Source organism: Balaenoptera musculus, chromosome 20 (genome assembly GCF_009873245.2).
Source record: "Balaenoptera musculus isolate JJ_BM4_2016_0621 chromosome 20, mBalMus1.pri.v3, whole genome shotgun sequence".
Taxonomy (NCBI): Eukaryota; Metazoa; Chordata; class Mammalia; order Artiodactyla; family Balaenopteridae; genus Balaenoptera; species Balaenoptera musculus.
Genome location: NC_045804.1, coordinates 46368724 through 46388645, shown reverse-complemented (window position 1 = coordinate 46388645; position 19922 = coordinate 46368724). Strand labels below are relative to the sequence as shown.

At 53.7% G+C, this 19922-nt stretch overlaps 1 protein-coding gene across 5 annotated transcripts; it reads left to right on the top strand.

Annotated features, from left to right (window-relative positions):
• Positions 1-96: 96 nt before the first annotated feature.
• On the top strand, positions 97-19454 carry INPP5K (inositol polyphosphate-5-phosphatase K). 5 transcript variants are annotated; one of them, XM_036835628.1, is made up of 12 exons: positions 117-540; positions 2348-2455; positions 2788-2896; positions 6050-6166; positions 6500-6675; positions 7250-7361; positions 8077-8186; positions 16101-16287; positions 17156-17293; positions 17565-17648; positions 17818-17922; positions 18114-19454. In XM_036835628.1, the coding sequence occupies exons 1-12, from the start codon at positions 494-496 to the stop codon at positions 18171-18173; spliced, it is 1353 nt and encodes a 450-aa protein (XP_036691523.1). In that variant the 5' UTR covers positions 117-493; the 3' UTR covers positions 18174-19454. The 5 variants fall into 5 exon arrangements, with proteins under 5 accessions (XP_036691527.1, XP_036691525.1, XP_036691523.1 ...); XM_036835629.1 differs by having other exon boundaries at positions 2257-2455; XM_036835630.1 differs by lacking the exon at positions 17565-17648 and having other exon boundaries at positions 116-540.
• Positions 19455-19922: the final 468 nt, after the last annotated feature.

Sequence of the window (19922 nt, the reverse complement as noted above, 5' to 3'; positions counted from 1 at the left end):
ACAGCGCCGAGGGCCAAAACCTCACATTCTGCGCTAGTGAAACGCGACGCGCTGGGGAGGGACGAGACGGCGGCTTCCGCCGGAAGACGACCCCTCCAGGCCGACGTAGCGCGGGGCACGCTGGGAGCCTCCTGGGCAGTGTCTGGCTCACGGCGCGCCCCGGCCGCCGGGCGGGGCAGTGTTGTATCGGGTTCTGGTGACACGAGGACACGCCTCCCTTACGTCCCCGTCCCCTAGGCCCCTTTCCCTTCAGCCTTTCACCGTTTCGCGCTCCTTAGAGAGTTCCGCCTCTTCCCCCGAGCCCGCCACCCAGAGCCCTCCGTGCGCTCAGACCCCGCCTCTTACGGAAGCCGAGGCGGAGGGTTGAAATCCGGAAGAAAAACAATCGGGGGAGGGAGCTGGCCGGCTGCACCTACTGCCCAAGGGGGGCCGATCGGGCCAGGACAGGCTGCCGCGGGGAGACGCGAGCCGGCCGGGCCACCGCGTGGGGACGATGGCGGCCATGAACCCACAGACCGAGCTGAGAGTCAGGACGCTCAGGTGAGGAAGGCGACTGCGGGCAGGCCGGCCTGCTCGGGGCGGGATCACTGCCTCCGACCCAGTCGGGGCTGCGGGGCTGGGGCAGAACCAGACTGGGAGAGAAGGGGCCAGACCTACAGGGCTGCTTCTAGTTCAGAGGCCTCCCACATTCTCCCAGGCCCGTATCGAGAGGGCTATGTTGGGCTCGAACCCCGCACCCCCTCCAAACTCAGGCCACCAAGTTCTTTCCCACTTGGACGCCCCAAGCAGGTGGCCCAGTTGGGTTCTGGAGGAGGCAGCAGTGTTGGGCTGTTTGAAGTTAAAAACATAACGAAGCATTCTCCCCTTAGCTCTAGAGTAGAAACCTTGTTCTTACTTTGGATCAGCACATACATCATGGGGTCTGCCTGATCCCGTTGTGACCTCCTGAAACCCAAAATCAGATTTAGATAAGATCCTTTAGTGAAGTGATAATAGCCTGGTCTCATGCTTGTTCTTTAACGAGGAACAACGCTAATCACCAACTTAGTGCCGGTCACGATGCAAGGATTTGCTGCTAATCGTGGGACCTAAAAGTGGGAACAAGAAATCCCGGCTTTGGCTCTCCATCCACTTAGAGCAGGTCCCTGGGAAAACAAGGAGCGTTAGAGTAAAAGAGCTGCCTCTTAATCCTCCGTTGGACAGCAGGGGGAGACCGTAAACAAACGAAGCACGGAACCTCTGGCTGAGTGCCTGGGAAGGTGGTTATTGTATTGTTTTATTGATGTTCATATGGAGGGGCAGGAAGTTGCTTTAAGCTGGCCAAGAATTTCTTCAATTTGTGCTCTTTAGAACATGGACCTCTAAGAACAGGGTCTGGTGGAGAAAAGATGTTTGAGGACATCCTGCCCTTTTCTTCCCCCCCCCCGCCCCCATTCTACACCTTCCACTGTTACAGGTCCTCCTCCTTACGGTGTGCCTAGGACTCACCTGAGGCTTGGTGGTTCTTCTTGGTCTCTGCAGGGTTTGTAGCCCCTGCCTGTTCTGTACTCAGCACAATCTGGGGGCTTCCTGGGAGCATTACTGTAACTATTCAAATGAAGAGATTTGCAAGTCTCTCCATCCCCTGAGCTGCTGATTAGATCCGTTGTTTCGCTAGGGTTTATGTGATGCTGAGGTGGATGTTATCCAACTGATGACTTTTCCCAAAAGAGGGTAGAGTCTTGAGAGAGATGTTGAGAAACATGTTATTTAGAATCTTCTTAGGCTCTTCTGAAATGCTTGGCAGAATTGGTTGTGCTCCAGAGATGAGTGAGGAAGGAAATGTGGTGCTGTTATCTCTGTTATTTTTGAAATTCCCCTGTCTTGCAGTACTAAGGCCTCTCACAAGGTGAAAACTGAATCTCCAGAATCTTTCTGGTGGTTGTAGCATCCCGTGGATTGAAGAGTGGGGGTGGAAAGTTGCTGACTGAGCCATAGATGAAGGGCTGGTGGAATTAATAAATTCCTGACGGACCACCCCATCCACACCCCTTCCCTTGCCTGACTCCGAAACCTTTAGCCCTGCTTTGGCAGCTCTCCTAGTGTCAGCAGCACCAGTGCTGCCAGGTGTAGGGAGCTGTACGCCTGCACGGAGGAGCCAGTCCAGGGTGGGAATTTCCTGCTTCGGGGACAGAGGTGAAGATGAAGGGCTTGTAGTTCAGTGGCCCTATTCCCTCCCCCGGATGCAGAAACACACGTTTCCCATTCTGACTACAGCGGATTGTGGTGCAGCCGTTAGCAGGCGCAGTCCCCTGTCTGTTACCTGGACGAGGACTCATCCTCCTTCCTCCATGGCTTCCCTTCTCAGCATACATGTCGTGACATGGAACGTGGCCTCTGCAGCACCCCCTCCAGACCTCAGTGATCTGCTTCAGCTGAACAACCTGAACCTGAATCTGGACGTGTATGTCATTGGGTAGGTGTCTGCAGGGCCCGTCACGCATCCCTATATCTGAGATCAGGTTAAGCCTGACCAGTCCCAAGTTGTCCCTGTGGGGAACCGCTGTAACCTGTACGCCCTCACTCTGGAGTCTGAAGGCCAGGAGCTTTCAGCCTGCATCAGGGCCAGGCAGCGTCAGTTGTCCTGGATCAGCAATGGCAAGGGGTTGGCAGTCAACAGCCAGGGGAGGGAGAGACCATGGTCATGAGAGCCCAAGGCTGGAAAGTCGGCTGAGGGCAGTGCTAAATGTCTGCGGCAGAGCCAGTGCCCTCCAGGCCAGGGGGAAGCCTCTGACCTGGGATGGGCAGTTTGCAGGAAATGAACTGTGGGATCATGAGCCTCCTTTCTGACACTGCCTTTGAAGACCCATGGAGCAGTTTCTTCATGGATGTGCTTTCCCCTCTGAGCTTCGTCAAGGTAACTTATAAGTTCATGGGCAATTGGGAAATGTGTCTCATCTCTTATCACTAATCCCTAGTCCTTTGGTCTCCCACTCCAGCTTTCATGCTGTTTCCCTTTTATTTAAAGGCCCAAACCTCAGTTGCACATGGCTCCCTGGAGCTCCTGCCTGCCTTGTGTCGTTCAGAGGTAGCTGGAGCTGAGCTGGAACCCCAGGGGCTAGTTTAACACCTTGATATTTTTCAGGTTAGGAGAATTCCTTGGGGAGGTGCAGCAGGGCTTAGTAACACCTCAGTGCCTACCCCACCCCTTGCCTCCAATCTCTACTCTCAGGCCCAGCCTGAAATCTCGGAGCATAATAACTGCCACCATCTAGTGAGTGCTTACTTGGTGTTAAGCATTATAAGCAAACTCTTTATATACATTATTTTAAAATCTTAACTCTTTTGAAATATGGGTATTATACAGGTAAAACCAAGACTCAGAGGTCTCACAGGATATCTGGGGTTCAGATCCAGATCTTTCAAACTTCATAACCCATGTTCTTGGCTACTGTACTTTATTGCTGTACTGATGATCTCTAAGGCTGACAGGTATCCCACGACTCGCCTGCAGGTATCAGAGGGTGTCCTCTGATCATAAGGGATATGCACCTCAAATTCTTAGGGGCGAAGAGGTTAGGAGAGGGGACACAGGTGTGGAGGAAAAAGGTTCTCAGTCTGTAGGGCCAGTATTCTTTGGGGAATCTTTAGACCACAGGAGCATCTACAGGAAGGCTCTAGATTGCTGGATCTCACCTTTCTGCCCTGCGCAGCCAAGGGATGAAGCACACTCCCACTCAAAATACCTCCAAGAAGCAATGCTCCTTGGAAATACCAGAATTCCTTTCTTCCCTTCCCTGGGTGACTGGATTTCTTCAGAATTAATTCTATTACCCTAATTTGCCTAAGGGTGCTGAAGCAAGAGCTGTGAGTCCTCCCGAGGAGGGCAGAGCCAGGAGGATGGCAGACAAGGTTTGGTCCTGCTGCTGAGGCTAAAAAATGCCAGCCCCCAAGCCCTTGGCTCCCTCCACATCACACTCGGGCCTCTTGCTGCAGACTTGGAGCTGGACCTTCTCGGAGGGCAGAACCGCTTCTCTCTCACCAACCACTCCCTTTCCAAGACTGGAGGCCTCCTTGTACCTCGGCTAACTGGCAAGGGATTGGCAGGATGGAACTGAGCCAAGGAAATGAGCTCATCTTGCGGCATGGACACAGCTCATTCTATCCATGCGGCCTCCCGAGGTTGGGAGAGCAGCCTGAGGGCCTGGCACCCAAAGAGATGACCTTTCTTCCCCAGGCCAAGAGTGGAGGTGAAGGGCGAGCCCTGCCTGCAGCCTATTCCTTAGCCAGAAGTTGCCAGCCACGGGTTGAGAAGCCTGGGGCTGACCCCCTTGGCAGGCTCCTAGGCTCCCAGCCACCTCCCTCTAGTCCCTTCCTTAGCTCCTCCTACTTCATTTCCTCCACTGGAACTTCCCCCGCGAGCCTCCTGCCTTTCCCCACAGCCCCACCCCCACCTCCATCCTCCCTGCGCCACGCCCCCTTCCCTGCGGCTTCACGAAGTGGGCTGGTGCCTTTGTGGTAGAGCCCATCGCCCCAACCCACTCTATGGGTTCAGATTCAGCTTGAAACTCTTCCTGAATCTTTATCAGCTCCCTGGGAGTCAGTCCCTCATAGTCCAGCCCTTCGCCCACTTCCATTGTCATATTTGCACGCGAAGGGGAGAGACCGAGACCGGGCGTGGAGAGGGAGGCGGGGGACACATCTGAAGCAACCTCTGCCGAACCCTAGTTTCTCACACCTCCCTCCCTCGGTCTTGGATTTGGGGTTCCCCCTGCTTTGCCTCCTCCACCCAGAGCTCCTGGCCTGTGGGATCAAGTTTCATAATTCCTGGAAGGCCCCAGTACACACTCCCCACCCGGGGATTTCCTCCTTGGCCTCTGCACCTCATGCTCCGGAAATAGCTACTCGGGTGGTGGGTGTAGACAGCCTGCAGCTGAGAGGAGGGTCACTGGCCCATTCCCACCCCACCTCCGCGGCCACAGAGAGCAGGGGTTTTGGCAGTCCTGATCCTTTGAATATCCAGGTAGTCCTACTGGTTCCTTAGTCTCTTTGAGCCTCAGTCCTTCATGTGCAGAACAGGGACGGTGCTGCCTTGAAGGGTTGGCTAGAAGATTAAATGCGCAAGGCAGTGTGTCAGTGGACGGTAGCTACTCTCCCCAGTCTGTGAACACATGTCCTCTGCGCTCGCTCTCATCCCCTCTGCGTGGCCTTCGTACACACCAACTGCCCACAGTCTATATTATTTCTCAGTAGCATTTTCTTAATTTTTTTCCACTGAGCTATAATGTATACAGAAATTAAGTGTATAGTTTGATGGATTTCTTTTTTTTTTGGCCACGCCACGCAGCATGTGGAATCTTAGTTCCTTGACCAGGGTTGGAACCCGTGCCCCCTGCAGTGGAAGCGCAGAGTCTTAACCACAGGACCACCAGGGAAGTCCCCAGGTGGATTTTTATATGTATATGCAGAACATGTTACCACTGGTCAAATCAAGATACAGAACATTTTCAGCACCCTAGAAGGCTCTCTCATGCTTCTTCCCTGCATTTACTTTCAAGAATCCCTAAACCAAAAAAATAATAGCTGCCAGTTAATCCAGCATCTTTGAGATAGATTCCTGCTTTATTAATGAGAAAATAGGCTGAGACTTGCCCAATATCAAATACTAAGAGCCCAAGCTGGGATTTGAACCCAGATCTGGCCCTTAGCCACTGTCCCATAGAGCATCTTTGAAGTTCTTTGAGCCCCGGCACACAGTACCCATGGAAACTCAGGAGGGCACTGAGGAGAAGAGCACCTGACCGTGCCTGCGCCAGGGCCGAAGAGTCGGTGCCTTCCTGATGGCAGGGTCCCTGGCAGCCTTGTCTTCTCTGCCCTCCACCCTCAAGCCCAGGAGCAGAAACTGGAACTTGCTTAGCTTCCAGAATACACCATTTGGCAACTGAGACTCCATCTTCACTGAGATGCCATAGGCCCCTGGGGCAGGACATCCGTGTGAATCAGGGCTCTCTAGAGCGCCCAGCACAGGGCCTGGAGGGACACGAATGACCGTTGCCCCTCTGTCCTGCAGGTCTCCAGTGTCCGCATGCAGGGGCTCCTCTTACTGATCTTTGCCAAGTATCAGCATTTGCCCTTTATCCAGATCCTCTCTACTAAATCCACCCCCACTGGCCTCTTCGGGTACTGGGTAAGGACTGAGCTGTTGTCTGAGTCAAGAGCTGGGGGGCCGTCTCTCACTGGGATGGGCAGGGCTGGGGGCTTTAGAGCTGGGCAAATGAAAAAGGGGGTGAAATGAATCTTGGCACTCTGTCCAGGCCAGTGCCCTGCATAGCCGCCTTCCCGCCTCAGCGGGGCTTAGCATCCCTAGGATGGCAGGTGGATGAGCTGGGCTCTGAGGATGGAGAGGCCACTCTGGGAGCTGAGTGTCTGACTCCTGGGAGATCCCACAGGAGGTCTAGGATGGGAAAAGAGAGGTGTGTCCCCCCTAGAATGGCTTCCCACCCTTCTGCCCACCTACCAGGGGAACAAAGGGGGCATCAACATCTTCCTGAAGTTTTACGGCTACTATGTCAGCATCATCAACTGCCACCTGCCCCCCCACATGGCCAACAATGACCAGCGGCTGGAACACTTTGACCGGATCCTGGAGATGCAGAATTTTGAGGCACAGGATATCCCCAACATCCTGGACCACGAGTGAGCATGCCGTTGTGAACTGCCGCCCCTGCCCTCTCCCCCAGGCCAGCCCAGGCAAGCGTGCTCTGCCCGGTCACTGCTCCCCAGCCAGAGGCAGTCCGCCCCATCTCCCACCCTCTCCCAGCCTCTTCCCTGACACCCCATCTGCTCTCCTCTGCAGCTTTGCCTACCTGAGGTCTGCAACACCTTCCCTTTCCCTGGCCGCTCTGCCCTGCCTAGAAACTCTGGGCACTTCCGAACATCCCAGGTCAAGAACCTCGTGGTTCCTGAGGTCCCCGGAAGGGCTGGTTCTCAGCCTTTCCTGGTGCCCAGTTGAGGAGGGAGGGCTAGAGCCTGCTCCACATTTGCCACGTGCCCCTTGGGGCTCGTCTCTTCGGCTTAAATGGCGGCGGGGTGGGGGCCGTGAGAACAGTCCCGTTGGGCCCTGCCCTTGTCTTCACCTGATCTTCTCACCCACCCCTCGAGCTTTCTGCTCTCTGGCAGCCCTGCAGTGAGTGGCCAGAACCCCTGTGGTCCTGCCTTTTCTGACCTCGTCACAAACCTTCAGGCCGCCTGCTTTCCTTTCTTTCTGAAGCCTCATTCTCTGGTTTGGAGACATGAACTTCCGGATTGAGGACTTTGGGTTGCACTTTGTTCGGGAATCCATAAAAAATCAGTGCTACAGTGACCTGTGGGAGAAGGATCAGGTATCTGATGAGGGGGGGGCCCCGAAGGGTGGTCTGAGCCCATGGTGGGTGGAGGTCAACATGAGATGTGGGGAGGTTCTCTAGTGCCTGTTCTCCTTTCCCAGGCCGCCCAGGTCCCTGTTACCAGGCAGGGTGGGGTCTTACAGGGCTTCGCCTCGCCTCTGCGGGTGGGGCAGCCAGTCCTGTCCGGCCGCCCCAGTCCCCAGCTGGAGGAGCAAGGACGCAGCCACTGGGTGTGCGTGAGATTAGGGAGCGAGAAGGGCTTCGGCCTGCTGTGGCCCTGCGCCATCGCCAGCCCTCTCGTGTCCCTGTTGTCTTTCCCACCCCCAGCCTGGCTTGCCTCCTAGAGGATGAGATACCACCCCTTTGGGGGATCCTGGCTACCCCAGCCTCCCCTCTGTCACACGTCTGCTGGTGGCTGCCAGGGAGATGGAATTCAGAGCCTGGTCCCTATAGTCCAAGAACTGGGAAATGGCAGGCAGCTGCCTCCCCTGGGACCATGGGGTAATGTTTGCAAAAGGATCCAGCTGATCTCCCGGGGGTGAGGGCGCCGGGGGCTGGGGTGCCGAGGCTGCCACTGGGGCAGTGAGGAGGTGGAGTGGCCGGGTTTGACTCTTGCCCCACTGCGATGGCATGTGCCAGCCCTTGACTGTAGCGTGGTGCCGGGCCGTTGGGGCAGGACTGCTGGGAGATGGGACTGTGCCTTTCCCTCCAGCTCAGCATTGCCAAGAGACACGACCCGCTGCTCCGGGAGTTCCAGGAGGGCCCCCTGCTCTTCCCGCCCACCTACAAGTTTGATAAGAACTCCAACAACTATGACACCAGGTGAGGGGGCTCCACCAGGAGAGGATCAGCCTGTCGCAGATCTGGGCCTGGGAAGTCAGATCGTGCTGGCCCTAGTGGCAGTGGGAGCTGCCTCCGAATAGAAGTGTCGGGGAAGCAGGAATCGATCCAGCCATCACCTCTCGGGAGTGGCACCACCCGCCCCCCTCATGAGATCCTGACCGTGGGAGCTGTCCCAGATTGTCCGCAGAGAGAGCAGGAAGGGGAGACACAGTGCTGGCAGGAATAGGGGTTGGGGGCAGGGCAGGTAGAGCCAAAAGGGAGGGAAGACAGTTGATTGCTGACTTGAGGGGACTGTACTTCAGCATTCTGGGAACCCCTGCCCCAGAATGTTGCCCCTGTTGTCCCTGCTCCCCAGGGCTTTCTGATCCTACCCAGACAGGGGGGCAGAAAGCTTGGCTCAGCCAATTACTGGTATTACATAGCCCTGCCCCAGCTGTGAGTGGGTCGGGTACTATTTAGGAAGGTGAAGTAGTAACTGTCAGGGGGGAAGTTAATGGGGAATAATATAGAGATAGTACATCTGGTAGTTAGAAGCACAGCTCTGCCCTTCATCAACTGTATGACGTTGGACGCGGTATTTAAGTCTCAGTTTTGTCGTCTATAAAACGGGGATGATAACAATACCTATTTCACGGGGCTGAAGAGTAAATGAGACCTTGCATGTGCTCAGACCAGTGCCTGGCACCCGGTAAGCACTGTGGTAACTGCTGTTGTTATTTTTATTTTCTTTTATTATTTATTTTTTATTTTTTTATAAATTTCTTTATTATTTATTTTTGGCTGTGTTGGGTCTTCGTTGCTGCACGTGGGCTTTCTCTAGTTGCGGCGAGCGGGGGGCTACTCTTCGTAGCAGTGTGCAGGCTTCTCATTGCGGTGGCTTCTCTTGTTGCAGAGCACGGGCTCTAGGCGCTTGGGCTTCAGTAGTTGTGGCACGTGGGCTCAGTAGTTGTGGCACGTGGGCTCAGTAGCTGTGGCTCGTGGGCTCTAGAGCACAGGCTCCATAGTTGTGGCACGTGGGCTTAGTTGCTCCACGGTATGTGGGATCTTCCCGGACCAGGGCTCGAACCCGTGTCCCCTGCATTGGCAGGCGGATTCTTAACCACTGCACCACCAGGGAAGTCCCTGTTGTTATTTTTAGATTCATGTCTTCAGGTGGCAGTTTTACTGAAAACCTTTCTCAGAAGCTGAGAAAGGGCCAAGTGACCACCAAAACCTTAGGCTTAGGCAGAGGGGCAAAAGTAGCTCTGGCAAGAGGTCCCTGGCCCAATTTAGGGCAAGGATCCTCATCTCTTTGAAGAAAAAGAACCCCCTACATGCTATGAGGCTCTCTGTTTCAGCTGGAGCAGCTCCTTCATGTATTCCCCTAGCAGGACTGTCTTATGAGGGAGGTAGGAGGCGCCTCCAGGGCGGCCCAGGCCTCTGGGATTTAGCAGGTGAGTAGGTATGTCCACAGCCAGCCTGGGGTGAGAGGAAGAGCTGCTGGCCCAGTGCTGGAAGCCGTGTGGCAGAGCCACGATGTCCCCACCAAGCAAGGGGGAGAGCATGAGCCATTTCAGGTGTGTGGAGCAAGACAGAGTGGGGTCACAGCCAGGGCAGTGCACACAAGAAGAGGCCACGAACACTGAAAACAGGGTCCAGCCTGAGCTACAGTATAAGCCAGAAAGAAGGGAGGAGGTCAGGCTCCAGCTGGCCTGCTGGCCGGGTCCACAGCTGACAGTCTCCCCAGCCATCCATTGGAAATGAGGGTCCAATGGACTCACTGTGGAAATTGTCAGGCCTCAGTGGGACAGGCTGGGGCCTTGGGGGCTGGGACCCTCTACCAATTGACTTCAAAACCTCACTTGCCAGCAGGAAGAGAGCTGCTGACAGACCGTATGGCCAGGTGTCCTTCTGCCCACACCCCTGGTTATGGGAGGGACACCAGCAGGAGACTGGAAGTTACTGAGATGACCTAGAGCGGCTCCGAGATGTTCAAGGTCTTACCCAGGTGGCTCAGCTAGTGATGGCGGAGCTGGGGCTCAGACCCAATTCTCTGGACTGTGTTGCCCACGATGCCTTCCTCTAGCCCACAGTGCCTCTGGGTTCACAGCCAGTCTTGCCAGCAGCAGCAGAAAGGAGGGCAGGATCGGGAGAGCAAAGGCTTGCTAAGGAGAAGGCAGATATTATTTCCACATAATAGGTATAATCCACATTGTGACTGACATTATTGAGTGCTGACCATGGGCCAGGCATTGTGCAGAGTGCTTTGCCCACATCAGTTCACTTCATTCATACTGTATCTTCATTAGGTAGACGCTGTTCATACTGACTTTTTACAAATAAGGAAACTGTGTCTCAGAAGATCTAAGTAAGGTAGTAACAGAGTAAGTGACAGAGCAAGAATTTGAACTGGAGTCTGTGTGAATCCAGTTCCCCTTGCCTGGAGCCCAGGAAATGAAGGAATGTCTGGACAGGAACAGGGGCCTTATGGGGGGACATCCTAACTGAAATAATCCCAGCTGGGAGCTTCTGTGGTGGGCAGGGCCTGAGCGCCACATAGTGAACAGAAGCATTCCTGTCTGATCAGTCTGTTATTCATCCTTGAAAGCCCAGTTCAGACATCATCTGAACCATCTGAAAAGCCTTTCCTGACCCTTGCCCATTTCACTGAGAGTTCTCTCCTTCCCTTATGCTGCCTGCAAGCATTGCACACACCATGCTTTCAGTGTTGCTTTTAAGACACAGCGTGCCTTTCTTGCTGTGCTATGAATGCCCAGCGCACAGAGACTGGATCTGATTTATGACCGTCCCTGGTGTGTAGCGTAGTGCCTGGCATATGTTTGAACTGGGAGCCTGAGAGGACAAAAGGAAAAGATAAGGTATTTAAGGAGCAACCAGTCTAGTAGAGGGACCCACCCAGAGTGAGAGAGCCAAATAAACACTCTCAAGTCCAGGAGTTGGCCCATAGAAGGTTCCAGAACTCTGTGTGGAAGTGCTGAAGGAGGGTGAAGCAAATGGTAAGGAGGCGGGCAGCTGAAGCCAGGAGGAGTCAACGAGAGTTATTGTCAGGGAGGCAGAAAGGAGCGCAGGCATTCTGATCAGTCGGCAGCGCTGGTGAGAGGCGTCTTGAGTGGAGCTGACCCGCTGTACAGAGGGACCGAGCTGCATGCAGGGCATGGTACGGAGCTTTGCCCGGCCTCGGCAGCATCCCGGAGCCAAGATGTAATGAGAAACGAGGTCAGCTCCATTACACGGGAGGGCGAAAGGGCTGAGGGCAGGAAATCCTATTAAAGTCAGGGATTGCAATGGTTTTGTTACAGTCGACAGGAACCCAGTCCACCTCTCCGCTAGGCAGTGAGCAGAGGATGTTATGATCAGTCTATTCAAGACTCGACTCCAGAGTTCAACGAGACACTTAGAAGCCATCATAGGGAGCCGAAAGGAAAAGTGCTCTCAGACCCAAAAATGGAACACATCACTACTTTTGGGTCAGTACACCGGCTCGAGTTTTCTAGGCTCTTAAGCCAGGAGAATCTTGCAGAGCTCCTTGGTTTTAATTTTTAGAAAGTAAAGACATACTACAGGCATACCTGGGAGATATTGCGGGTTTGGTTCCAGACCACCGCAGTAAGGCTAATATCACAATAAAGAGTCACACAAATGTTTTGGTTTCCTGATACATAAAAAAGTTATGTTTACACTATACTGTAGTCTGTTGAGTGTGCGATAGCATTATATCTTAAAAAAATGTACATACCTTAATTTAAAAATACTTTATTGGTAAAAGAATGCTAACCATCATCTGAGCCTTCAGCAAGTCATAATTTTTTTTCTCAATAGTAACATCAAAGATCACAGATCACCGTAACAATTACAACAATAATGAAAAAGCTTGAAATATTGTAAGAACTACCAAAATGTGACTCAGAGACATGAAGGGAGCAAATGCTGTTTAAAAAATGGTGCTGGGGCTTCCCTGGTGGCGCAGTGGTTAAGAATCCGCCTGCCAATGCAGGGGACACGGGTTCAAGCCCTGGTCCGGGAAGATCCCACATGCCACGGAGCAACTAAGCCCGTGCGCCACGACTAGTGAGCCTGCGCTCTAGAGCCCACGAGCCACAACTACCGAGCCCACCTGCCACAACTACTGAAGCTCGCGTGCCTAGAGCCCGTGCTCCGCAACAAGAGAAGCCACTGCAATGAGAAGCCCACACACCACAACGAAGAGTAGCCCCCGCTCGCCGCAACTAGAGAAAGACCGTGTGCAACAACGAAGACCCAACGCAGCCAAAAATAAAAGAAAAAATAAAATAAATAAATTTATAAAAAAATAAAATAAATAAATAAAATAAAAAATGGTGCTAATGGTCTTGCTCGATGCAGGGTTGCCACAAACGTTCAATTTGTAAAAATCACAATATCGGCGCAGTACAAGAAAAGCGAAGCACAAGGAAACGAGGTGTGCCTGTAATCTCCAGAAAGAATTCTTGTACTCAGTCACGACCATTGAGCCAAAAAAAGCATTAGTGATGGGACTTCCCTGGTGGCGCAGTGGTTGAGAATCCGCCTGCCAATGCAGGGCACACGGGTTCGAGCCCTGGTCCGGGAAGATCCCACATGCTGCGGAGCAGCTAAGCCCGTGCACCACAACTACTTAGCCTGTGCTCTAGAGCCCGCGAGCCACAACTACTGAGCTCACGTGCCACAACTACTGAAGCGTGCGCGCCTAGAGCCCAAGCTCTGCAACAAGAGAAGCCACTGCAACGAGAAGCCCGCGCACCGCAACAAAGAGTAGCCCCCGCTCGCCGCAACTAGAGAAAGCTTGTGCGCAGCCATGAAGACCCAACATCGAAGACCCAATGCAGCCAAAAATAAATAAACAAATAAGTAAATAAATAAATTTATTTAAAAAAAAAAGAATGAACAATACAGGTGCCCAGTGATGAATGTGGACCAGTCCATGGCAAAGGAGGAAAGGGAGACAGGCTGAGGTCCCAAGGAGGAAGGAGAGCCAAGCTGAGGTACTGAGGGGGAAGGAGAGTCAGGCTGTGGTCAGGACTTGGGGAGGATCCTGATGGGACAGCAAGTATGGGCTCTTGACCATAATAGGGAAGTGGAGGGGGGAGGATGCTTTGAAAGGGAGAGTGGTACTTTCATGTGGTTCATTCCCAAGTTTTAAGGATTGCTAGGCACTGAATGTCCAAGATTGGTTTGGAGATTGAGTGTCTGTTGTCTCTGGGATGGGAATACCACATTCCGATATCCCCTGAACACTCCTCAGAAGAGTGAAGGATTGAAACAACCCAGGAGCCCCGAGCAGAGGTGGTTTAGCCAGTTCCCACTTCTTGACCACTCCCTCGACAATGTCTCTTTAAAGTAAGCACTGTTATCACCCCATCTTAAGAGTGGAAGAAACTGAGGTTTGGAGTGATGAAGTCACTTGCCCAAGGGCAGAGCTTTGTTTTAGACTAAGTTACTGGTTTGTTGTAAAAGGATATAACTCAGAAGCAGGCAGACGGAAGAGATGTGTAGGACAAGGTATGGGGAAGGGGAAGGAGCTTCCATGCCCTCTCCAAGGGCACCACTCCCCAGATTCACTAACCTGGAACCACATAGCTCTTAATGAACAGGGGCAGAACCTTCCCCCAGCTGGTCTCTGATACTAGAGTCCGAGTTCACCACCGAGGCACCATTCTGCCTCTATTGCTGGAAAACCATATTGCTATTGAAGTGATGGAAGTATATCAGAAATGTTTGTTTAAAATAGTAAGTGAATAAAGCAGAAGACAAAATAGAACTTCAAACTGATTATAAGCATATGAAGCTGTATATGTTAAGATTAGGTGGGCAGGGCTTCCCTGGTGGCGCAGTGGTTAAGAATTCGCCTGCCAGTGCAGGGGACATGGGTTCCAGCCCTGGTCCGCAAAGATCCCACATGCCGCGGAGCAGCTAAGCCCGCGTGCCACAACTACTGAGCCTGCGCTCTAGAGCCCGGGAGCCAGAACTGCTGAAGCCTGCACACCTAGAGCCTGTGCTCCACAACAAGAGAAGCCACCGCAATGAGAAGCTTGCGCACCGCAACGAAGAGTAGCCCCCGCTCGCCGCAACTAGAGAAAGCCCGTGCACAGCAACGAAGACCCAACGCAGACAAAAATAAATAAAAATAAAATAAATTATTAAAAAAAGATTAAGTGGGCACTTTTCTAAAATATATTTTTCACATTTTTTAACCATTTTATTTATTTTTTTTAAGATTTAATTTTATTTATTTTTGGCTGCGTTGGGTCTTCATTGCTGCATGCAGGCTTTCTCTAGTTGCGGCAAGTGGGGGCTACTCTTCTTTGCGGTGCGCGGGCTTCTCATTGCGGTGGCTTCTCTTGTTGCAGAGCACGGGCTGTAGGTCCAAGGGCTTCAGTAGTTGTGGCACACGGGCTCAGTAGTTGTGGCGCATGGACTTAGCTGCTCTGCGGCACGTGGGATCTTCCCGGACCAGGGATCGAACCCGTGTCGCCTGCGTTGGCAGGCGGATTCTTATCCACTACACCACCAGGGAAGTCCCTAGGTGGGCATTTTTGAGGAAAGAGAATGAGCTTGGGTTTTTGTGTTTTTTTTAGTTCTTTGGGTTTCACGAGCACTTGTTGAGTACCTACTGCATGCCAGGCTCTGTGCTAATGCTGAGGATACACAGGAGATGCCAAGCGTCCGTCCTTACCTTCCAAGCTCACATGCTAACTGATAGGCTGACTGGGAAACAGTAAACTACAATATAATGTAATAGGAGATGTACTTGTGTAGAATGCTTTGGAAGCAGAGAGGTCAGTGACGGCTTTATGACTAAAACAGCACTGGAACTGGGCCTCTCCCTGTGACAAAGGGAGTTATAGATAGCAAAAGCTGTAAGAGTAGAGGCCCAGAGGCTTGAGAGGTTCACCATGGTGAGGTGGGTCTGGGGCAGAGGAGGGAGATAAGGTAGCACAAGGGGTGTCAGACTCCTGCGCACCTTGAAAGCCACATTTGGAGACTTGAGCTTTATTCTGGAAGCAGTGAAGACTCCTTAAAGGTTTTAAAGCAGCGAATCATCTGACCAGGCTATATGGTCTCTCTTATGCCCGTCAGGGAAGCTGGTGAGTAAAGAACAGGTGGGAGGTCTTTCACTTGACTCTTGAGAACAAAGCATCACAATAGCCAGTGTATGCAGAGAGTTTATGTTGTACGAAGCATGGTGCTAAACATTTTTTGTGTTTCATCTCATTTAATCATCTCAGCAACCCTATGACATAACTACTATTATCTCCATTCTACAGAGGAGGAAGCTGAGGCCTAAGAGGGGTTGGCCTGGTGATTAAGGGCACATGCTCTGTGGTCATGCTGCCTGGCCTTGAGTCCTGGCTCTACCACTCAGTGGCTGTGTGACTTTGGGAAAGTTACTTCCCCTCCAAGACTCATTTTCTCCGCTTGTGAAGAGTGAAATAAATAGTTCTGGTTGCAGGCATGTAGTGAGCATTCCCTAAATGCTTCCCTTTCCTTCCCTAAGGTCGGGTCTTTAGTATGGGGGAAGCCAAATTCCATCTCAGGTCTGTCTCACTCCAAATTCCAAACCTCAGCTTCTTTGATGTTCTGCTGCTTTTGTTCAAGAAATAAGAAAGGCTTTAAACGGGATGTTTCTGAGTCACAATTCGATTGTGACCCTCTAGTCTACTGAGGGTCCTTGGCCGAGTCTGACAAAGGCCAGCATACTTTTGGTTCCATTGGACACCCTCCTGCCTGCTGCCATGCTGGTCTCCAGCTCTGGCCCGGGGGGGTCTCGTGACTGCTGACAGGCCCTGGTGTTAGGGAATCCAGCAAGCTCGTGGGTCCCTTCCTGCTCACCTGCCAACCCTTCTCTCCCCATTCTTCCTCTCCTCCCACCCCCAGTGAGAAAAAGCGCAAGCCCGCATGGACCGACCGCATCCTGTGGAGGCTGAAGCGGCAGCCCCAGGCCGCCGTCCACACCCCGACGCCGTCAGCCCCCCACTTCACCCTGTTTCCGAGGAGCTACGTCAGCCACATGCTGTACAGCATCAGTGACCATAAGCCTGTCACTAGCACCTTTGACTTGGAGGTAAATTTCTGGGCTGCCCGGCACTTGGCAGAGGAGCAGCCGTGCTGGGCCACATCCCCAGACCCTCCCGCCCTGGGTTCTCATGTCAGCAGATGCCCCAGGGGAGACCTTTGGGAGGACATGATTGCCTTTCCTCCCAGGTCAGGTATCCCAGCTCTTCTTAGGAGCTGTTGATGGCTCTGTCTGTCAAAAATGTGTTCAAACCCTTTGTCAATAGGTTTCCATTTCCTCTTGGTACTGTCCCTTGGGGCTCCTGAGTTCCATTATGCTTATTACCTACCATGTGAAGTAGGACTTGCTTTCATTTGTCTTACACCTATCAGGCTCAGGTTGCAAAGGGAGCCCCCTCCATCCTTGTATCTTGCCATCTCATGACCAAGGCGGTGTTCACCTCCTCTGAGCTGCTGGCTGCCCTCTTACTGTTTGTCTGTCTTTATACCACTGTGTCCCTTCACATGCCTATAGCTGTTCTCACCAGAGGCCCCCAAATTGGATTTGGGCCTTTGGGTCAGGGACCGTGAAGGGCCTGCGAGCAACTCCCTGGCTTCTTTCTTCAACCTGTCGGCAGTGCCCCTGACCTCCCCCACCCTGACGTTCCTCAGCACTTGGCTCTCTGCTTCGTTACCCAGCCGGCCCCCAGTCTCGTCCTCCTGGCAGGGCCAGCCATCCCCGATCAGCCTTTGGCCCTTCGTTCCAGCTGGCCAGCCAAGGTCTGATAGTCTAAGGGCAGCCTGGTAGAGTTCACCAGTGGGTGCCCCTCCATCCCTCCCCACTGACCCTGACCGTTGCAAGGGCACAGTAAGGACATTCATCTCAGGGAAGGGAATGATGCTGTGGGACTTCAACCCCTTCCCTCCCCTGTGTGTAGCTGAAGCCATTGGTATCTGCCCCACTGATCACCCTGCTGCCCGAGAGCCTGTGCACCGAGGAGAGCGACCTGCTGATCAGCTACTCCCTGACCGCAGACTTCCTCAGCAGCCCCTGGGACTGGATTGGCCTGTACAAGGTGACGTGGCAGGCGGGCAGGGAGCCCACCAGTCGCACCCCCCCCACCAGTTTATCTATTCTGAGTGCTAATGGGAGTTGGGCACAGAGACTGCAGAGCTACCCTCATCCACCCCAGGGGTCCTTGCCCACCGAGGGGCTAGCAGTGAAGGGGAAGAGGCAGGTAGTATGATGGCCAGCCTTAGAAATGAGACCATCCTCTCCGTAGGACTTGACATGGGTCCCGTGTCCTCCCAGACCACTGACCACCCGCCCGATCCCCCCTCCCACAGGTGGGGCTGCGCCACATTAATGACTACGTGTCGTATGTCTGGGTCAGGGACAACCAGGTCTCCTTCAGCGACGGGCTGAATCAGGTACCTGCCCCCTTTCCTGAGACAGGTATTCCACATCTCCAGCAGGCGGGCTTGTCTGACCTCTCCCCTGTCTTCTGGAAGGAGCAGAGAGCTGGATACCTAGTCGCTGAGAGCTGAATGGGGCCTGGGGCCGTGGAGCTGATCCACTTCCGTCTGTCCTTCCCTCCAGGTGTACATCGACATTAGTGACATCCCTGAGACTGAGGATCAGTTTCTCCTTTTTTACTATAGCAACAACCTACATTCTGTGGTGGGGATAAGCAAACCCTTCAAGGTAATGGATGCTGGTGGGTAAGAGGAAGGGTAGCCCAGAAGACTTGAGCCCATCACCAGTTCCCTGAGGCCACGGGCCGAGGAGCCGACCCCTACCATGGAGCCGAATCCTTTGGGGGATGGGGGAGACAGAAGGCACGGAGTGAAGCCTGCCCTCGTCCCTTCCGCTCACTGCCTGTTTTACCCCTGCAGATCCAGCCTCACTCCTTCTTGGCGGAGGGCCCCCTGGATGAAGCCCAACCACAGATCTGAGCCGGGATAGAGTGAATCCAGGGCGGAGGCTGGAGCTGGCAACCAGCTCTGCCTACCACTGCCAGGAGTGCTGGGGGCCCAGCCCGGCCCCCTGAGGAGGCAGCGGTATCCTCCACCTCCCAGGGGGACCTCTAGCCACACTCCTTTGCTCTCTCCAGTCCAGATCTCTGGAATCGGCCCCTTAAATACAGGTTTTTTTTGCTGAGGTGTGAGTGAAACCAGCTAGTTTGTCAACAGTGAAGATCTAGACAGTCCACTGGATGTGGGAAGGACCCTCTGGCCTGCATCTCATTTCTTGATTTCCCCCACACACACTTCCAGCCCCGCCCAAGCAGGCCTGCCAGGCACATGCCCCATCTGGCACAGGCCTGCATTCTTGTCACGCCACCCTGGGCCTTAGGCTGCCTGGGAGGGGGAGATGCTCCCATTTGTACAGGCTGCGGAGACTGGTTGGCCCACATAGCACTGGGTTCCAGGAGTCTTGGCATCTCGTTGCCTGTCCCCCTGAGGGGTGGGCAGAGGATCTGGGATCCCTGCTTTCAGTAGAAGCAGATGACTAAGTAGGCAGGATGGAGGAGCCCTCCACCCAGGCTCTTCTGTAGGGGTTGTGGGCAGGCTGATGTGTGTCCTTCTGCCAGCAGCACACACACCCCACCCCCACCCCTGGCTCAAGGAGTCCAACTCAGGAAGTTCCAGGGTCTGAGCAGAGGACTGGACCCAGGTTCGCTTCTGCTAGTGGGTCAGGCTCCATGCCCCCAACCTGCCCTCTTGTGAAGGGCTGGCAGGTGGTAGAGGACCTATGGCCACAGACTTTTCCAGGGTGGTCCTTGCCCCGTCCAGGTCGTCTGCCCCTACCCTCGCCTGCCATCACAGGCCAGAAACCTGCCCTTTGTCTAGACCACTCTGGGACCTAGAAGTGGGGGCAGGCGGAGAGGAGAGTCAGAATCAAGATGTTCTGGAGAATCTGGCCCGGGGGTCTTCAGAGAGCATTCTCCAGCTGCTGTGTGGACATGGCCCAGCCCCACTCCCACCATTTGCCTCCAGCCGCCGTTGACTCTACAGCCTGTTTCCAAGGAGAAGACACCTCAGGGAGCCTGCTCTGTGACTATTAACACCCAGCCTATGACCTGAGACTGAGGGACACTCCAGTTGCTCTGCATTCCTACTTCACCCTGGGAGCCATCAGGAACTGTCCCTCTGGCTTCTAGCAGGCCATGGCCATCTGTGTTCTGTGGCTGTTGCATTGGGGGATAATTAGAAACATGGCTTTTACACTTGTGACTCCTTCATGATAGTGGTGGGAACGGGCACACGCTCCTGGGCCCTTGCTAGACTCCAGGACGAGGGCCCTGTTATCCAGACTAGACTATGTCTGTGGATGACAGATGTTGCCCAGGTGGGAATGGGATGAGGTTCTGGGATGGTGGCCCTCTGAGTCCCTGGTCCAGGTGGGGCATGCCTCTTATGGTGTTGGACACTTCGTTTACTCTGCTGCTGAGTAGGTAGAATGGGTTTCTTGGGACTGAACTCTCAGAAAATGTGCATACTCTGCTCTCACCGATTCATCCCTCCTCACCCGGCACTCCCTCACACCTTAGTCTTGAGCCTTGGTCCTGGGTTAAGCTCTCCAAAAATGTCACCATCTCTTCTCTCTGCCCCACCTCTCCCCTAGATCCCTGTACCCTGAGGTCCCCACGATAACTTCTATCCCTGCCCCCAACACACATACCTGAGGGACCCTGAACCCTT